Source organism: Phascolarctos cinereus, unplaced genomic scaffold, assembly GCF_003287225.1.
Source record: "Phascolarctos cinereus isolate Bilbo 61053 unplaced genomic scaffold, phaCin_HiC Scaffold_2;HRSCAF=192, whole genome shotgun sequence".
Taxonomy (NCBI): domain Eukaryota; kingdom Metazoa; phylum Chordata; class Mammalia; order Diprotodontia; family Phascolarctidae; genus Phascolarctos; species Phascolarctos cinereus.
Window position 1 is genome coordinate 334,125,439 of NW_027555625.1, and position 20,870 is coordinate 334,146,308.

At 38.9% G+C, this 20,870-nt stretch overlaps 1 protein-coding gene across 1 annotated transcript in view; it reads left to right on the top strand.

Annotated features, from left to right (window-relative positions):
- SPINK5 (serine peptidase inhibitor Kazal type 5) overlaps positions 1-20,870 on the top strand; it is a 73,676-nt gene that overhangs the window by 22,445 nt on the left and 30,361 nt on the right. Inside the window, exons 5-16 of the mRNA XM_020998872.2 lie at positions 1,848-1,975; positions 4,491-4,578; positions 6,569-6,696; positions 9,110-9,191; positions 10,524-10,651; positions 11,973-12,039; positions 13,083-13,210; positions 13,570-13,654; positions 14,338-14,465; positions 17,387-17,453; positions 17,655-17,782; positions 20,802-20,865. Of these exons, the coding sequence (XP_020854531.2) occupies positions 1,848-1,975; positions 4,491-4,578; positions 6,569-6,696; positions 9,110-9,191; positions 10,524-10,651; positions 11,973-12,039; positions 13,083-13,210; positions 13,570-13,654; positions 14,338-14,465; positions 17,387-17,453; positions 17,655-17,782; positions 20,802-20,865 (1,221 nt within the window). The remainder of the gene's footprint in view (positions 1-1,847; positions 1,976-4,490; positions 4,579-6,568; positions 6,697-9,109; positions 9,192-10,523; positions 10,652-11,972; positions 12,040-13,082; positions 13,211-13,569; positions 13,655-14,337; positions 14,466-17,386; positions 17,454-17,654; positions 17,783-20,801; positions 20,866-20,870) is intronic.

Sequence of the window (20,870 nt, forward strand, 5' to 3'; positions counted from 1 at the left end):
GGCCAGAGAGGCAACAGAGCAGTGTCCCGCTCCAACTCAACAGAGGCCACACACATGATCCACCTCTGATCAACAGAGATTTGGTGTCCCTATCTCTGGCATCAAAATACTCCAAAAATCCCCTTCCAAATGGCCCCTTTTAAATCTATGTAAACCATGGAAAAACAATCTTAATATTTTGTTTTGTGTATGTATCCTTGGTGAGCTCAGGTCCAGGACATGTACACATTCCAACAAAGGTTGGAGCTTGATTAGAGCTCCAAATACCTGTTTGATGTGTAAATCTTCGAGGAGTGATTAGTTCCTTGGACAGTTACACTCTTTTCTGAAGAAAATTGTTCCTTGAGATGAATTGCTTTCCTGGGTAACATAGTTTGTTGGTTACTTTATGTTCCATCTCCTTGGTAACCATTGGCCGTGCATGGTTACTCCAATTTATCTTCATGTCAGGTCATGAGGTGGTTACACCAAGGGGCTGGGGAGTATCTATCCTCCTCAGTTTCCCTTATAACTGTGTTAGCTAGTAAATGGGTGGAGACAATCCAGATGCAAAAAGAAAAAAAAAGTTCTGTTCAGATCATGGCTACCAAGAGAAAACCAACTGCCAGGGAATCCAATATGGAGAATTGTGAAGTCTCGTATTGGAGTTAAGAAGTTCAGCTGTGTAAGAATACTATGGGCAAGTCTGGCTAGATGAATGTTAAAAAAAAAGACCTGGGGGTCTTAATGACTGTAAATTTACCATAAATCAGCAATGTGGGGTGGTAACTAAAGATGCTAAAGCATTCTTAGGTTGCATTGAGAACAGTATGTTATCCAGAACAAGTGAAGTGATAGTACCTTTTCTCCTATGTACTAACTAGACCAGTGTATTTAATTTTGGATGTAATGTTTTAGAGTAGATATTGACAAGCTAGACTGTATCAAGAGCAGGGCAATAATGTTGGGGCAGGTATTTGAAACTGTTGCAAAGGGAGTGGTTTAAGTAACTGGGGATATTTACTCTGAAGCAGTGAAGGCTTAAAGGTTATATGATTACTGTGCTCAAAGGGTTATTAGATGGAACACTAAGGAGAACAAAGATTAACAGGGAGAAGTCATAGGGAGGCAGATTTTAGCTTCTTGAACGGAAGAACTTTCCTGCAATCAGAACTGCCCAAATAAAGGAATAGATTGCATGGTTCAGTAGTAAGTTTTGCATGATTAGAAACCTCTAACAGGAAGCTGGGAAGGATTGTCTTTTGGGTCTTTTGTAGAGCATTCCTTTTCATATACTACATGGACTAAATTTCTTCTGTTCATCTGTTAGCTAGGTAGAAAGCGTGCAGTGAACAAAGTGCTGGGCCTTGAGTCAGGAAGACCTGAATTCAAACTCAGCCTCAGACTTACTAGCTTTAGGACCCTGTACAAGTCACTTAACCCTGTTTGCCTGAATTTCCTCATCTGTAAAATGGAGATAATAAAAGCACATACTTCCCAGAGTTGTTGTGAGGATCAAATGACATAATAATTGTAATATGCTTAGAAAGTTGCTGGCACATAGTAAACACTATATAAATGTTAGCTATCATCACCACCACCACCACCACCACCACCACCACCATCATCATCACCACCATCATCATCATCTTCATCATCTATGATGTTCTACGGACTCAGAGGAGCTAAGATCAATTGACAGCTCCTCTGTTTTATACCTGTGTGACCTTGGCCAAGTTGCTCCATCACTTTGAACTTCAGTGTCTTTGTCTATGAAATTATAATGTTGATAATTAGACTTCATGAATGTTCCTCAAATGAAAAGGACAATATTACTCATTCAGGTCTTTTAAAATCTGTTTTTGAAGGAATTTTGCAAAATTTTTGAAAGCCAAGTGAAGAATGGAATACTTCCCTGTACACGAGAGAATGAACCTGTCCAAGGCCCTGATGGAAAGATACATGGGAATAAGTGTGCCTTCTGTGCAAAATTCTTGTGAGTATGGAAATTGTTTTGAAAACAAATAAAAATGTGGGTGTAAAGACAGAGAGAAACTGTTTCTAAGCTAGTGTTTTGCCACTACCACTTCATACTTCCCCAGGCTTTACAATTTTTACCACCAATGTTCCTTACTCCGACATCCTCACTCAGTCTTCACTTCTCTAGTCTAAACACACCTTAGTCTATTAGCTGATTCTCATAAAATGTAATTTAGAATCCCCCCTTCTGGACACTCTAGGTTGACAATGTCCTTTCTATGCACTAGACACTCAAGCTCTCTTTCCTATTCTCTTTATCCCTCTATCTTGCTTTTTCCTTGATCCTAGATCCTGGCCCATGAGCCTCACAGTATTTCTGAGAGGCCATAGAAGCCTCTGTAGCCTGAAGTTACAATACAAAAGCAGCTCTGTAGCATCCAGGGTTACAGTCCTGAGAGGTAGGTTTTATTATTGGATTATTGGCTCAGTTTTTCAGGGAAAGAAGTTACAATACAAAAGCAGCTCTGTAGCACCCAGGGTTACAGTCCTGAGAGGTAGGTTTTATTGTATTATTGGCTCAGTTTTCCAGGGAATGAAGCTGGACCTCACAGAGGTTAAGTAACCCATTCAAGGTCATCTAGAAAACCCATGCCAGAGCTAGGACTAAGAGCTTGCTGTCTTGATTGAGAAATTATCAAGTTCAACCACTTTATTTTTTTAGATGATGAAACCAAGACCCAGAGAGGAAAAAATGATACATTACGTAGAAATAAATCAAAGATCCAAGAGAAAAACCCAGGTCTTTGATAAACCCACTGTTTTTCAGTAAGCAAAATTTCTGAGTGCTAGGGTTTAATTTTGGTTTTAATTTGAGGGACTGTAACTTGTTGGGTCAGATGGAAATAGGAAAGATATGACTATGAGATTCTCCACCAAAGTCTTGATGATCAGTAGCAGGGCTGACTTTAGTTCTAGACTCCCACATATGCCCACAATAAGTATTCCAAGTGTGAAGCCTCTTAATTTATTTGGAATTAACCTGGCATAAAAGAAAGAGCCCTAAGTAAATTTATTCAATCTGGATTCTATCTCTTTTCTACCACTTTTTTTTTTGAAACTTAGGTACACTTTTCCTTATCTGGGCTTTAGTTTCCTCACTAGTTGTGAGTTGAACGAGATGACGTCTAAGATTTCTTGGAGATTCTCTAAATTGAATGCAAATTTTGTAAAGCGCAAAGAGGCAGACTTGGGAACAACATAAGCAAGAACTTTGCAACAATTAGAACTGTCCAAAAATAAAATAAGCTTCCTTGTTTTGAGCAGAGACTGGAGAGACATTCTGTAATGTGATTTCTGCTTACATACAAACTAGAATTCAGGGGTAGGGAACCTGAAGCCTTGAGGCCACATGTGGACCTCTATGAAGTTTGGACTGAATCCAAACTTCATAGAACAAATCCCCTTAATAAAAGAATTTGTTCTGTAAAACTTGGACTCAGTTAGAGGGCCATACTTGAGGACCTAGAGGGCCACATGTGGCCTTGAGGCCACAGGTTTTCCACCCCTGGGCCAAATGCCCTCTGAAACCTCTTTCAGCTCTGAGATTCTATAATTTTATGATTCCTTGAGTATAGAAATACAGATTTTTAGAGGGGATTATAGACACAGAATGCAGATTTAAAGGGAGATTAAAATACAGAATTTGCTTTAGTTTAATTGAACAACATTTCTTATGTGTCCATGCCAAACATTTGGCTAGTTGCTGAGCATACAGAGACAAAAATAAAAGGTTTGCTCCCCAAGGAGCTCACTTTCTACTCTTCCCTAGATCATAGAAGGGTCCTTAGAAAGCAGGTAATCTCTTTCCTTATTTTATGGATGAGGAAACTAAGGCCCAAATGGAATATGACCTGAGCCAGAGTACAAATGCAATGGCACCCAAGCAGATAGGCAATAACTTAAGTCACAAGTGTGATGTAACTTCTAATTGAGCAAATCTGGTGCCACAGCTTGGATTCATCCTCTTCCAGATGGGATATTGCCCCAGGCTCAGAACTCAGAGGGTCCCAGAACTGGAGTTTTGACTTTTTTTATTCTATGAAATAGTAGAAAGCATGTTTAAAGGCTTAAAATGCTTTGTTCCTTGAATGTGTCTATCCATCTTTGATCTCTGTTCTTTGGTTCTGTCTTCCACGATGAGATGCACTCTCTCCCCACCACCACCTCATGAATTCTGAGCATTCCAAGGACTTCCACGCCAAGTTCTAGAGCTTTTCTTCAGCATTTCTTGTTCCCTTCAATTCTTTGTTATCCCTCCCTCCCTAACCTTGTAATCTATTGTAATTTTTTGTAATCTATTGACTTTATCCTTTTTTTGGATACATTTATTCTGTATACACTTACATATGAAGAGGTTGTCTCCTTGAGAGTGGTATCTAGAACATAGTAGGTGCTTAGTAAATTCTTCCTGATCTGTTCATTCAGTGTATTGCTTTAGCTTTCATGACTCAATCTTGTCCTATCTTCTGCAGCAAAAAACAATATGAGGAGGAAAAAAAGAAAACAAATGGAGATCTTAGGACACCTGAAGAGAAGCCAAAATTTAAAAGAGAAATTGAGGTGAGGTCAAAATCATATACATGCTATTGTTGTAATTTTTAAAAATGATTTTTCAAAAGTGAGTGTTTTATTTTTTTAAGGGCAAAGAACCCTGGCCTATCAGTAGATCTGGAGTTTAGAAATGGCTCTGCCATCTTACTGCCTTACCTTAGCTAACACCTTGCCTCTGCATTCACTCTCTCTGTGACTGACTCTCTGGGCTCAGGTTCTTTACATATAAAAAGCTGGAATTGGACTAGACTGCATCTGAGGTCTCTTTCTGCTCTCAGTCTATGATCCCATAACCTAGGAGACTTTGAGCATGTCTCTTCCCTTTTCTTGGCCTCAGTTTCTTCATCATTTAAATAGATACAATAATTCCTGCCCTCCCTCCCTTCCAGTGAGGTAGAGAATGAACATGTTAAATACTTTGTAACTCAAAAGGAACTGAAAAATACTATCTGAATTCGAAGTGTTATATTCATTGTTAAGATTGCTAGTAATGGCTATTTGAACATTGTTTCTAAAATTGTAGTTTCAGTTATCTAGTAATAATAAAGATGACATTTCTACAAGTGCTTTCTAACTTAATAATAAAAAACACTAATAATAATAGCTAAAATTTATGTAGTGCTTACTGTGTGCCAGGGACTGTGCTTAGTACTTTATAATTATTATATCGTCTGAGCCTCACAATGACCCTGAGAGGTAGGGGCTATTATTATTCCCATTTTTTAGATGAGGGAACTGAGGCAAACAGAGGTTAAGTGACTTGTCCAGGGTCACATAGCTAGTAAGTATTTGGGGTTGGATGTCAACTCAGGTCTTCCTGACTCCAGGCCCAGAGTTATCCTTATAATTCTTGTACCAATACTGTACTGGTAGGTATTCCAAACACTGCTTACAGAGGAGGAAAGTAAGACTCTCAGAAAGAGGAAATGACTTGCACATGGCTAATTAAGCGACAGACTCTGGACTTAAGAGCTCATGTCTTTCAGTCTATGGCTTTTTCCACTGAACACAAACATAGGTAATAACATTTAAATTTATTCATTTTTTATCCATCTATCCAACCATTTATTAACCATTCATTCATCTATTTATTTATCTATCTATATCAGTCTATCTGTTTGTTTAGAGTAATATTTCATTGATTTAGTAGAAAGAAATCAAATAGATTTTTTTCAGACATAGAAGAGCATTTTTAGTCTTTTCTTCCTTTTTTCCTGATGAGTCCATCAGTTCCAATCCATTCAACAATGATATATTAAACACATACTATTCACAGAGACCTATGTTGGGTAATTGGGGGTACTATGAGTTATAAATAAGAATATATTTCTTAATGGAGATTACAATCTACTGGTAATATAAGACATCAGTACGGGTCACTGTCATCTGCAATGATTCATGATAAGTGATGATTCATGATAAGAAATTCTTGATAACAGGGATGAAAACAAAGTACTATGTTAGGTTGCAGGAGAAGGGGATTGCTGACTAGGGAAATTGGGGAGGTCTTCTTGAATGAGGTAGAATTTAATTTGAGCTCTCAGGGATGGATGGAGAGAGAGGCATCTCTAAAGAGGCAGAATAGGACCATCTGGAGTTAGGGAATAATGTAAGCAAAGACACAGAGGCAGAATATTTCAGGGTATGTAGGCAAAGGAAATCTGCTAACTTTGGCTTCAGCACAGAGTGTGTGGTGATAGCATAAGGTTGTATAATAGAGTAGCATTAGATTGTGGAGGACCTTGAATACCAAGCAGCGAAGTTGAAACTTTGCTTGGGAGACAACAGAAAGCCACTGAAGATTTTTTTTTTTAGCAGAGATGTTATCAATGCCTGAGGGGGTAGGGAAGAAAGCATAGGGAAACTTGAGGAAAATTCTGATATTCCTTTATTAGTCTTGCCTCCAATGGTAAGTGCATTAGAGATGCATGTTTTATATCTTATGCATATGAAGAATGAACAGGGAACTGAAAGCCAGGTATCTGTCTTCCTTCTTCAGGCACTATGCAGTGAATTCCAGGACCAGATGAGCAATGGCAGACTCTATTGCACCAGGGAGAATGACCCTATCCAAGGCTTTGATGGCAAGAATTATGGGAATAAATGCTCCATGTGCAAAGCCTTTTTGTGAGTACAAATTGGGCAGCAGGAACTTTGCTTCAGGCTCTCTGGGTGACAGTCTCTTTGGATAAGACAAGCCTTTATTACCATTCTCAGATTTCTCATTTCCTAGCAGCATTTTTTGCCTAGAAAAGCATATCCTTCCCAGGATTGATTTATTTTCTTTATAAGGATATATTGGGATCTAAAACTGAAGGCAGTGCTTTGGTTCTGCTGTACAATAGGACTCTGGACTAATGGTCAGAGAATCTTAGAAATTTAGATGCTCAGGCCTTTTGTCTGTTATTTTAATTTGTATCGATAGCTTTTGGTTTCAGGTCATTCTCATTTCCATATGAAGACTCTCCCCCTTCCTACACATTGGTCCATCCCTTGTCATTAAATAAAAACTAGAAAATGGCAAAAGCAGTTTAATAAAACCAACCATCAACTGGGACTGACAGTATATGCAGTATTCTAGTTTTAGCTCCTCACCTCTGAAATGAAAGGAGGGAAGTACTTTTTCTAGACTCTAGGACCAGGTTTCTTCATCATTAAACTTACAATAGCATTCAAGGATTTTTTTCCCTTTTTGCTGTTCTTCTCATTTGTGTTATTGTAGTAATTGAGTATCATTCTCTTGATTCTGTTTCCTTCATTTAGGATTGGCTCATACCAGGCTGTTCGTGCTTTTCAGATCCATGGTGTAACTAGAGAACCCTTTTCCATCCCTCTCACCCTAGCTACCACTCAACATACACTTATGTTGTATTTTGGGCTGCATGTCTCTTTTTCCTTTCTGTCTAATGGGGATTCAGAATTGTGCTAATTCAAGTATTATGTCTGTTCATGCTTTGTAATCATAAACCAGGAATTCCCACTAGAATGATGGTCTCTAGACCCATGTTTCCCAGTCACTGCAGAAGCTACACACAGGATTTGTTCACCTACATCTAGAGCCATCCTATTCTGTCCTTACTCCCATGTTCCCATAGCAAGAGCTCAACATCAAATCCTGGAGGATCACACTCTGACAGAATGCAGACTAACCACTGTCTCAGATGTTTGGCTTAAGCCCATTTAAACACATCCCACCCTAATCTCCTGGTGTATTGAGTGGGTGAATGCTCTCTGAGACTTGCCCAGAGGACCACACCTAGATGTACTCACACAGAAACATGAATGAATAGACATCTTGTATTTGTATTCACAAAGCATATGACACCTCAAAGTTCATACCAAAGATATATACATATTTGAGGTCCACACACTTGGAAATTCCTCAGATTCACAGTTATAAAGCCAGAGACACTCTTGAATTCCTTCCTGGAAGCTGTTCCCAGATCTATCTTAACCACTTGGACCCCAAATTCTAAGGTCAGGGAAAGGTTCTGATGCTTCTCCTAGAATTCCAGGTGGAAGAGTTGAAAGCATTGACTTCACTTAACAAGGAGGTAGGAGGGTATTTTGCTTGTCCCACCGTTGTCAAGTCCCAGCTTTCAGTACTTTAGGATCTCAGAACCACGAAATCCTAAAAACAGATTCCTAGAACTGAAGCTTCAGAACCAAATCTTTATCTTTCAGGACCTTATAATCTCAGGCCCTTTAGATTCCCAGAACCTCAGAACCTTGACCTTCTTAGACTCTTAGAAACATAGAACTCTAAACACTTATTACTTTTAGATATTTAAAAAATTCACTCTTAGATTCTCAGCATTTTAGAAGTCTCTAAATCTCAAAGTCTAAGAGGAAGAAGTGACCTTAGAAATGACCTACTCCAACCTTGAATCAGGGTAGAAATTGCCTATGCACCATCCTCGACAGGTAGTAATTCGCTTCCTGATTAAATACATCCAAGATTGGGAAACTGAGGACTGGCAATGTCAATGGTTGAACAGAGCTCACTGCAAGCTAGCATTTGTATAGTGCTCTAAGTTTTGCAAAGCACTTCATATTTGTTATCTCACTGGATCCTCACAATAGTCTATGAGGTAGGTGCTATTATTATTCCCATTTTACAGATGAAGAAACTAGCACATGGATATTAAGTGACTTACTTGATCAAGGTCAGTAAGTGTTTGATGTGGGATTTACACTCAGGTCTTACTGACCCCAAGTTCTACATTCTTAATCACATTGCCACCTAGCTGCTGGAACTAAGGTTGGGACAAATTTTGTCTCCTTATAACTTTTCCCCATTGCTCTTACGTCTGCCCTCTGGGGAAAAGTTGGTTGTCTCTCAATTCTAGATGGCTTTTCTTGGAGTGATGATTTATGGAGAAAGGTTGTGACTTAGCAGTGTCTCATTGGAGACCTCATCACTGAAAAGTACTGCTGGTGACCCTGCTGAGGGATGACGGTTGACAAGCAATGTTGAGAGAGGGGGAAAAAATGGTATTTCTTTGCTTAATAAAGCTCTGTTTCTTTCTCTCCCTTGTAGCCAAGCAGAAGCTGAAGAAAGGAAAAGAAATGAAGAGAAATTAAGGAATAAGAGAGAATCAGCAAACATTGCCTCATTTGCGGTGAGTGACAATATGCCACCCAGTTAGACTTCGTGTGGTCTCATTGCAACCCTAAGTGCAAGTCACCTTGAGATCAGGGCTAAGCATCAATGCTGGTGAAATATATATGTGTACATATAAATATAGTGTTCTAGGTTTTGGGGCCAGTACAAACCTTGGTAATTGTGCAGTTTAAACCTCTCATGTTAGAGATGAGGAAACAGAGACTCGGACAGGAAAAGGGACCTACCCAAGCTCACACAAGTGATTCACACAAGATTCACACAAGTGTCACCCAAGACAAGATTCAAATTCAAACCCTCTAATTCCAGATTCAAGAAGCCTTTCCACAACACCTTGTTATTCCTTTGAGTATTAGGCAAACCTGATCACACACCCTACATTCCAGCTAAACCAGACCATGGGGTACTGCTCCCCAAACCTGTCCTAAGGTCTCTAGCCTTCAAGGATTTCCTATGCCTGTCACTAGCTCCAGAGGCTTGTATACACTCCTTAAAGCCCTGATCAAGTGCCACCTCTGCTGTGAAACCTTCCCAAGTCTTAGCCCCTAATAGAAGATCCTTCCTTTCTTTGAACTAGTGTTCATCTCCTGAATTATCATAGAAAAAATCATAGACCAGAAGAGCCAAGCCTTAAAGAGGATTTAGCTCATCTAAGCCCCTCATTTTTTACAATGAAGGAAATTAGGACCTAGAAGGGTGTAGCTTGCACAGTCACAAAAACAATCAATTATAATAGTTTACATATATATGTGTGTATGCATGTATGTGTATATATGCATGTATGTGTATATACATATATGTATGTATGTGTATGTGTGTATGTGTGTGTGTGTATATATATAATATTTATAATGAACTTTTTTCACAACAACCTTGGGAAGCGGATACTGCAAGCACTCCTTTTACAGCTGAGGAAACTGAATTTCAAAGAAATAAAGTGATTTGCCCAAGGCCATGCAGCTAGTAATTGGCCCAGATGGGGTGAAGGCAGAAAAGAACTAGAATGGATTTAAAACTCTTTTAATTGCATCATGCTACCCTTTCCCCCCTATTTTTTATACCTAGGATTCCTAAAACTTCACTATAGTAGGAATACAAGTTAAGTGGATCTTGGAAAAAATTAATTTCACTAATGACAGTGACACAGTTTAGATCTAACTGGGTCCAAGGGGATCTTGGAGTTAATTCTCTAAGTTAGGGCCAACAGGTCTCCCTACTGATATGAACCTTATTCTTTCAGCCTTTAATCAAGTTAAAAAAAATAGAAGGGGAGTTCACAGGTAGAAAAACAAATAAAAATATGTCAAACTCCTTCCCTTCATGTGGATAGGAGCTGTGTAGTCCATATCGCAACTATGTGAGGAATGGACGAATGGCCTGCACAAGAGAGAACGATCCCATTCTGGGCCCAGATGGCAAAATGCATGGCAACACGTGCTCTATGTGTGAAGTCTTCTTGTGAGTACAATGAAAGTGCTGAATTAGTTGATCTTTAAGGCCTGTTCCATACCTAACATTCCATGTTTTGTGTTCTAAGATGTCTTCAGTCCTGACTTTTTATGTCTTAAAGTTCTTTGTAGTTCAGACATTCCTTATTTTATGTTCTAAATTTCTTTGCAATCCTGATATTCTAGGTTTTAAGATTCTTTCCAATTTTGACATACTGTGGTCTATATTCCAAGGTCCCTTCTAGCTTTAACATTCTGTGATTTGTATTCTAAGTCTTTTTCAACCCCAAAAGGTTAAGATCCTTTTTAGCTTGAACTTTCCATATGTTATGTTCTAGCATTTTATGTTGCAAGGTTCCTTTCAGGACTGATATTCAAAGGTGTTTTCCAGCTCTGAAATGTAATGTTCTGTGTTCTAAGGCCCCTTCCAACTCTGACATTTTGTTATTCTAAAGTCTAATAATAACATTCTTTGAATCTATGAGGACGATGTTTGTTTGGGACCTTAGGAACTACTAAGAGACAGACCTGGCTTGGAGAAAAGTTGCTTTTGGGGGATTTACCTGACAAATACATCTGCATATTCTCTCCCCTTTCCTCAATGCCTTTGGTAAAAGTTGTCTGCCTCTTTGGATGAGAAAATTCTTGACTGTGACAGCCTGGGCTTCTGATAGGCTGCATGGCCCTGAGTTAGGAACCTGTGAAAGGGTCACAGTTGTTTGAATGGGAGAGTGCTTACTGACTGACTATCAGCAATGAATATTCAGTCTGCAGTATGAGGATAACAAAAGGACTTTCAAACCTTGCTGGAGTCAAAAGGGCACTCACTGGTTATGGAGTCAAAGACCTGGCTTTGAGTTCCAGCTCTTCAGCTTATGTGATGCTGGGCCAATCTGCTATGCTCTTGAAGTTCCTATTTCCTTATCTGTCAAATAGGCACAATAATATTTGAGAGGAAAGTACTTTGTAAACCTTAAGTTGCTATACAGATGGAAGTTAGCAATAAAAACACAACTGTGAATTAGATAACACAAAGATATTATTCCACATCACAGATACAGAAAATTGATATTAAGGGAAAGTGACTGCTATAAGGTCACATAGCCATGGTTTGTGTCCAAGTTTTTAAATTAAAATTTAACATGCTTTCCATCAAACCTGATTGCTTGTGAAGCACAGCCCCAAGGGAATATGGACTCGGTCCTCTAGTATTAAGTGCTCTTACAGAACCTAAGACAAAAGAATGTTGTATTGGACAGTACCTATTCCCTCATGAATAATTTTCCCACATTTGGACTGATCTCTCTCTCTCTGTATCTCTCTCTCTGCAGTCAACAAGAAGACAAAGAAAAGGCAGCCTCATTGGTCCATGAAATAACAAACAGAGCGGCCAACAAGGTAGTTACACCAAACAACGCTGATAGTGAGATGATGAGGAAAGGTGGACTGCATGAGGTCCTGGAATTGAGGTTCAAAAAACAGGAAGGGGAGGAAAAGACTAACAGGAGGACGAGTTAGTTTCTGAACAGAGGAGAGGCACTCCATCTTCTGAGAGGGCAGCCTTGGGTTTTCTTTTTCAGACTCAGGGATTTAATTTGTTTGGCTAATGGTTGCTTCATGGTATGAACCTTCATCCATAACAATCAACCAAGACATTTCAGCACCTTGACTGTATGGTGTAATAGAAAGGGCTTTATACCTGAAGTTAGGAGATGTAGGTTTGAATTATGCCTCTGTCATTCGTATTCACTTTAGCTCTCTGGGGCTCTTTTTCCTTTCTATAATAAGGGAGTTGGATTAGATTGTTTCTATATTATTCTGTGATTCTGAGGCAGGGCCTAGGCAGAGCTGGGTCAAATGATTATGGGCTAGAGCTAAAAAAGACCTCAGAGGCCAAATAATTGAACCTCACTTATTTCAATGTTGAGGAAAATGAGGCCCAGACAGGCTAGGGGACTAGCCTGTCATACAGGTTCAAAGTCATAAAGGTAGCAAATGTTAGAGGCAGAATTTGAACACAAGTCCTCTGACTCCATACACTATGCCACACTGCCTCCTTTCCTCTTTCTGGGAGTTGGTAGGTATTTGTTTGTGCTAAGGACCAACCAGGGGAGCTTTTTCCAAATGTTCAAGAGGTAGAGGTAGCCTGGGATAATGGAAAGAACACTAAGTCTAGAGTCAGAATCCTTGGATATGAGTTATGTCATGGATTTCTTTGGGCACACCTCTTAAAAATTATGTGCTTCTGGTTACTCATTTGTCAACTGAAGGGATGGACTAGTTGATTTCTAAGTATCCTTTCAGCTCTAGTTTCTATGAAACCTATGAAGCTAAACTGGAGGGCAGAGTATCTGAGGAAGAGAAGAAGGTTGTTTGGGAAAGGGAGGAAGACAGAGCTAGGAGAACTCTTTATCCCAGCAGTATCCTCTTGGTTTTCACAGGATCTGTGCAGTGAATTCCGAGACCAAGTAAAGGATGGGAAGCTTATTTGTACCAGGGAGAATTCTCCTGTCCAAGGCTCTGATGGCAAAATACATGGAAACAAATGTTCCATGTGTGCCAGCATCTTGTGAGTATTTGTGTGACACTCCTTCCGCTCCCCGCAAAGGGCAAGATAAAAAGCTCAGACCCCTAGCCCAGTACCTGACGAATCTAGAAGTGAGATGAAATCTAGCCAAACACTTTGTCTAGCCTGAAGTTAATCAGGCAATCAACAAACATTTATGGAGCACTTAGTATGTTCCAGACACTGCAGGATCAAAGCAAAACAGCTCCTGTCTTCAAGGAGCTTACATTCTAGTGGGAAAAGAGGTTGTTCACTCTAACTGTAGGCAATTTAATAACCAATAGTTTGGGGAATACTCCACCCCTGCTCTCTAAGACAAGCTGACATTTAATTCAAACTCTGGCTTTCTCTCCTACATGCAGTAAATTAGAAGAAGAAGAAAAGAAAAACAGAGAAGAGAAGAAAAAAGTGGAGGCAGAATACAAAGTTAAGAGAGAAACAGTGCAGGTAATTCCTTTCATACCCATTATCCTTTCAATGTTTCCTCAAGTAGAGTTTTTAGGTGAACAAACATCTCAACCCTAAGGCTTCTTTCTCCCACTCTGGAATCTATCAAAAGAGTGAATACTCACACTTAAGAAATGTGAAGTTCTGAAATAATATTCCATTACAGTGGGGATGGGGGTGGTGGAAAGTTATACAGGCCCTCTGTAAACAAGCATGGTTGTCCTTCAAGATATGAAGTTAACTGGTAGAACTGACTCAGAGGGTCAAGCTGTCTAGTCACTTAGGTCTCCTTGAACACGGAAAGCAGTTCCAAATACTCCACCTTTGCAGCTCTGTGTGGGTTTTTTGGGGGCCTGTGATTAGAAGGGAGTGCCTAAAATTGAATTCTCACTTTTGGGTTCTAAAGCAGTTGCTTGTTACAGTGGAATGAGAATTAATCCTAGAGTCAAGAGTCTGGCTTGCCATCCAAGGTCTTCTACTTTTGTGTAACTATTGGGAACCCATTCTGAGCCTCAGTTTCTTCATCTGTAAAATTGAGATAATAATACCTCTAATCTTTGCCTCATGGGATTGTTATGAGGAGTACACTTTACAAACTTTAAAGTGCTATAGAAATAGGAATATTACTATTGCTATTATGATGATGAATATGATGATGATGATTATCATTCCCCCATGACCAGGAACTGTGCAGTGAATACAGAAATTACATGAGGGATGGCCACCTTGCCTGCACACGAGAGAATGACCCAATCTTGGGCCTGGATGGCAAAATGCATGGCAACATGTGCTCCATGTGTGAAGCCTTTTTGTAAGTATGGGCTGAGTTAATAATAGAACTGGAAAAAAGGAGAGATCAGCTTCTAGGGTTTGGAGTTAGGTGGGGTTTCCTAGAGTGGCTTATACTCAGTCTCTTCAGTTCTCCTGGCACCTTGGCTGACAGCAAAGACAATATCCTCCTTTGAGAGAATCTAGGACTGTGATAAGCCATTTCTATGTTGGGCACCCAGTACTCCTGAGCTAGGGATCATGGTGATGGTTAAGGTTGGCTTCTAGAATTTCAGAAGAACTTTAGCTATCATCCAGTACAACCCTTGTCATTTTATAGCCAGTGAAACTAAGTCTTAGAGAGCTTAAATGGTTTATTCATTTGAACTCAGATATCCTAATACTAGAACCAGAGAGTCTTCTATTGCACTATGCTGTCCCTAAGTATTAGCAATACCAAAGTATCAGCCTTCTGCAATCTATAAGAATTAAGGGTGGGGGTGGGACAGGGAATCTCCAGTTCTGCTTTGTGTCTTGCCACTGGATCCAGATGGTCTCAGATGAGAAAGTGAGGCTGGTGACTTTGACTCTGCACAGTCATCCCTCACTTAAATCAAATTCACTTGCAAGTCTTGGCATCATCTTCCTGATCAGTCCTCTTCGAGAATGAAGGACAAACAGCAACAACAGGAATTAAGATAACCCCAAAAGTTGTTGGGTTATCTGCAGGAGGGAAATTTTGGCAGTCACTCACTTCTCTAAGAACATGCAGCACACTATGAACTACAGCAGGAGAGAACAATGGAGACATTACTTATTAGAAGTTTCCTGTGAATGTTCTGTTATCTTTATAATACTTCAGGCTTTACAGATTGCTTTTCTTACCCAAAGCCTGTGGGTGAAGAAGTACAAAGATTTTCATCATCTCAATTTTATAGATGACTAGACTGAGGTACAAAGAAGTAGAGTAATTTATCAGCTCATGGAATTTAGTACCAGAAGGGATCTTAGGGATCACTGAAGCTAACGCACTGACTTTGAGAAGGAGTATGGTGGAGTGGATAGAGTCCTGAACTTGGAGTTAAGAAGACTTTTGCCTTCAAATGCTACCTGAGACATTTATTAGCTGTGGGATCACAGACAATTCATTTAATTTCCCAGTCTCATTTTTAATTTCTTTTTCCATATATTTTTTTATTTATTTCATTTAATATTTTTCAATGACATATAAAAAATTGCATTCATTTTTTAAAAATTTGAGTTCCAAATTCTCTCTCTTCTGTCCCTCCCCTTCCTCTTGAGAAGGCAAGCAATATATAAATTATATATGTCTTATTTTTTGTAATCTGAAAAATACATGCAGTAATTACCTAATTGTTTTTTTTTGTGAGGATCAAATGAGATAATATGTGTAAAGCATAAATGTTGATTATTATTTTTGGAGAGAAGAAAACTGACACACAGAATAGGAAATTTACTTGCCCAAAGTAAGGCTTTAAAGGAAGTAAACCTGAACCCATGTCTCTTGGCCTCAAGTTCAGCTACTTTCCACACCCCTAGGATATTTGTGTATCCAAACTCTATGAGAAAATGGACTTTGTATTTCTCCAATACTAAGCGCTTTCAGAGAGTATGGGCTAAGGAAGTGTTGCCACAAGACAGACCATTTCACCTCTTGAGTAATAGTCCTATGCTTAGAAAAGTCTTAAAATTTAATTGTTTATTTATATTTTGGCAAGGCAATTGGGGTTAAGTGACTTGCCCAGGGTCACACAGCTAGTAAGTGTCAAGTATCTGGTCTGAGACCAGATTTGAACTCAGGTCCTCCTGACTTCAGGGCTAGTACTCCATCCACTGCGCCACCTACCTGCCCCCAAATTTATTTATTTTTAACATTATTTTTTAATTAAAAAAAATTCAGTTCTGAATTCTCTTTCCCTCACACCCCTCCTCCACTCACTGAGAAAGCAAGAAATGTGATATCAATTATACATGCAAAATCATAGAAAACATATTTCCATATTAGTCATGCTGTAAAAAAAGCAAAAAAAAATATGCTTCAATCTGCTGTCAGACTCCATCAGTTCTTTCTCTGGAGGTGGATAGTGTTTTTCACCAATAAGTCCCTCAGAATTATTACTGGGTTATTTTATCGCTGAGAATAGCTAAGTCCTTCATAGTTGATCATAGTACAATATTGCTGTTACTGTGGACAATGTTCTCCTGGCTCTGCTCACTTCACTCTATATCAATTCACAGAAGTCTTCCCAGGTTTTTCTGAAAGTGTACTGCTTGTCATTTCTTATAGCACAATTGTATTCCATCACAATCACATACCACAATTTGGTCAGCCATTCCCCATTTGATGGGCATCTCCTCTATTTCCAGTTCTTTGCCACCACAAAAAGAGCTACTATAAATATTTTTGTACATATAGGTTCTTTTCCTTTTTATCAGATGTCTTTGGGATACAAACCTAATAAGGGTATTGCTGGGTCAAAGGGTATATGCAATTTTATAGCCCTTTGGGCAGAGTTTGAAATTGCTCTCCAGAATGGTTAGATCAGTTCACAACTCCACCAAAGTGCATCAGTGTCCTAATTTTCCCACATTCCCTTCAACATTTCTCATTTTTCTTTTCTGTCATATTAACCAATCTGATAGTGAGGTGGTACCTCAGAGTTATTTGAATTTCCATTTCTCTAACTAATAGTGATTTAGAGCATTTTTTCATATGACTATAGATACTTCTGATTTCTTCCTTTAAAAACTTCCTATTAATATCCTTTGACCATTTATCAATTGGGGAATGACTTATTCTTCTAAATCTGACTCATTTTGAATCATAAAATTTTTGAGAAATAAGGCCTTTATCAGAAAAAAAACTTCCTGCAAATACCCTCCCCCCCTGTTTCTCACTTTCCTTTCAGATGGATCTCCAATTCTGTTTTTTTCCCCCTCTAGCCAACAAGAAGCCAGAGAAATGGCAGCTGCAGAGGCAAAAGTAAAGGCAAAGAGAGAAGCAGACAAGGTAGTTATCAAAGCAATGTTAGTGTGGAATGAAAGTTCTTCCTCTGATGATCCCCCACACATATTTTCCCATGGGAAGATGTCTGTGGTCAGGGAAACTAGATGGATGATCAAGCTCTGCAGGAACAGCTGGAAGCTGGAGGGGGACTGGGGAAGCAGAGGAACTTGGAGAGAATGATAACCTTCTCTTGGTTTTTCCCAGGCTCTGTGCAGTGAATTTCGAGACCAAGTAAGGAATGGGAACCTCATCTGCACCAGGGAAAATGATCCTGTCCAAGGCCCTGATGGCAAAATCCATGTCAACAAGTGTTCCATGTGTGCCACCATGTTGTAAGTAAATGTGCTTGCATCCTGATAAATATGTGAGGAGCACTTTGGTAAGGATGCTACAGAGGGAGGGCATTTTTTTTTAGAAAGGCATTGGGTTGCCCTTTGGCCATCCTTCCAAATTCTTGATTCCAGAGTTCTAAGTGATGTTCCCAGGGCACAAAGCAAGTTAGGGTGGGGAAGAGTAGGATGGAAGAGGGGCTTGGTGATCAGTGGTAAATATGGGGAAAAAAAGAACAACAATAAATATGTTAAAAGTTGCACATAGCAAAGAGAGAAGATATAGGAGGGACAAAAATATGGACAATTTGTTATTACTTTTAAGCTCTCTCTCCCACAAGAACACAAATATATGCTTTAGAAAAACAATCCTGAATGGATAGAAATTCATGGCTTCTCCTTCTTCTCTTCCTTATTGTTCATGTCTCAAGAAGTTTGTGATATTGATGAGTGTTGAATTTATAATATATATGCATACATATACATAATGTGCATGTATATATGTGTGTGTATGTATACGTATACATATACATATACACATATACAGTAAACTGGTATGCAAAGGAGAACATGAATCCAGGATTCATGACACTTGATTCTAGGGTCTATGAAATCCAAGGTTGGGATTTCATCAGAATTAGAAAATCTATAAATAACCAAGTGTTTACTTTTCCTTTTAAATGATGGATGGAGGTATACACATACATACACAGAAACAAACACACACTAAGAACTAGTGACACATGGAGGAAAAAAATTAAAATAAATCAAGGCAACATCAAATAAAGAACAACTGAATTTAGTGATTTAAAAATGTTTTTGCCTAAAGATATGTAAAATACCCAAATCTCTTGCCTTTTTACATTAAGATAAAAATTTCACATTATGTATCACGCACATGTATATATGTATGTATGTATGCACATTTATCTTTTATCTTATCCAATTTAGGAGGAAAGGAATCTATGGAAATTTGGGGTCAAGGAGACAGAGAGGACAAAAATGGGAAAACAAAGAATTGGGGAAAAAAATCATTTGTTTGCTGTTATTCAGTCATATCAGTCATAACTGACTCTTCATGACCTTATCTCGGATTTTCTTGACAAAGATACTGTTCACCACTTCATTCTTCAGCTTATTTTATAGATGAGGAAACTGAGGCAAATAAGGTTGAGTGACTTGCCCTCAGTAATAAGCTACTAAGTGTTTGAGGTCACATTTGAACTCAGGTCTTCCTGACTCCAGGGCTGTTGCTCTGTCTACTGAGCTGCCTTTGACTCTAGTGTCACTGGGCCTAGATTCAAACAAATAAGCATTTATTAAGTAACGTCTTTGTATAAGGTGCTATGCCAGGCACTAGAAATAAAAAGACAGTAGTGACAGAATTTCAGGGTTGGGAGGGATCATTGAGGCTGTCTAGTCTAATGCATAACTCTATAGAACTCCCACAGCATTCTCAGGTGGTCATCTAGCTTTCCCTTGAAAATCCATAGTGAGGGGGAAGGACACAACATCCTGGTCATGCCATTATGCTTTCAGAAGGCTCTTTGGGAAATAATGTTTTAAAGTACCAGTGAAAAAGCCACTGCATTGTGGGACCTCAAACTATATTATAAAATGATAATCATCACAACTATTTGGTATTAGTTTAAAAAATACCAGAAAAGAATATTAAATAAGTATTCATAAGAGGAATCAAAAAGAGAAGTGAAGGGAAAATGAAGGACAGGAGAAAGTTATATTAGTTATATAATAAGTTATATACATTACATATATATATATATAATTAGTTATATAGTAAGAGGTTGTGAGGGAAGAAAAGAAATGAAAGATAAGGGAAAGAGAACAAAGAAAGAAGGAAAGAGTAAAAAGAAATAGAAGAATATGAGAAGAGAGAAGAGAAAGAAGGCAAGAACATAGAGAGCCAGAGAATAGAAGAACAGAGAGCAGGCAAACAGGGAGAGAGTGTGTTGGATGCCACTCAAATTAAAAATAAAACAAAACACAGAGGTGTACAAGGAGAAACAGAAAGTTAGTTTATTATAGCTATGATTATTATTATTTCAAATCTTGAGATTTGGGTGTCCCTCCATCAGTCCATCAGTAAGCTCTGATGATGGGAGACAGCCCACAGAGGTAGAAATCAGCTTATATAACCCTGAAGATTCAGTTCCCCCTTCCTCACAGCTGTTCATTAACTCACAAGCCAGACTCTAACATAGGACAAAGGTCATAGTATACATCTCTATATTTCTTAGTTTGTTGAGATAATGTCAAAGAAGAGATTAAAAGAAATGTGCAGTTAGGAAGATAATTTACAATTGTTTTGGAAGATTTTAGGGATTGAACAGACAGTGTTGGGAACAGGAAGACATCTAAATAAAATCCTGTCAAAAGGGAGATAAGGGGGCTCAAAGAATTTAGGGTTTCCTGAGACTGGTAGACGAATGGGAGCCAAAAAAGAAAACACATTTGGGTAAGGTCAAAGGCCAGGTCAGGGCCTTAACAATTAGACAAATTCCCACGACTAATGTCTGGCACCAGGAGAAGAAAAAAAATGATCTTACAGAAATCTATATTGAACCCTATGCCACCTCCTAGACCCACTACCAGATCCAGGATAGTCTTGTCCCAATTTTAATTTCACTGAGAAGTCTTCACGATGGTATTCCATTCAGAGGGAAGAAGAGCCGTAGTGAGTTCTTGGTTAGCTGGATGAACACCATGATGAACTTCAGATAATATCACAGTTCACCAAATATTGAAGTAGCTGAATAACAAACTGCTGCTCATGGCTCATCAGGTGTTCTAGTTCTCAAACCTCCAGAATTTATGAGGAAAGACTAGGAGGAAACTATTGTCTAGGCTGTAACAATTGTGGATGGATTAGTGTTATCCTTTGGTCCTGATGTAATCCCAACTAAACTGCTCTGGCCTCGGGCAAGAAGTTGTTGGAAAGAAGAGATTCCCTGGGAAGATGGTGGCCTGGGATTCAGTTTCTCCCTTTTTCTCCTATGTGCAGCAAACTGGAAGAAGAGAAGAAAAAAGCAGATGCAGAAAGAAAGGTTAAGAGAGAAGCAATTCAGGTAAC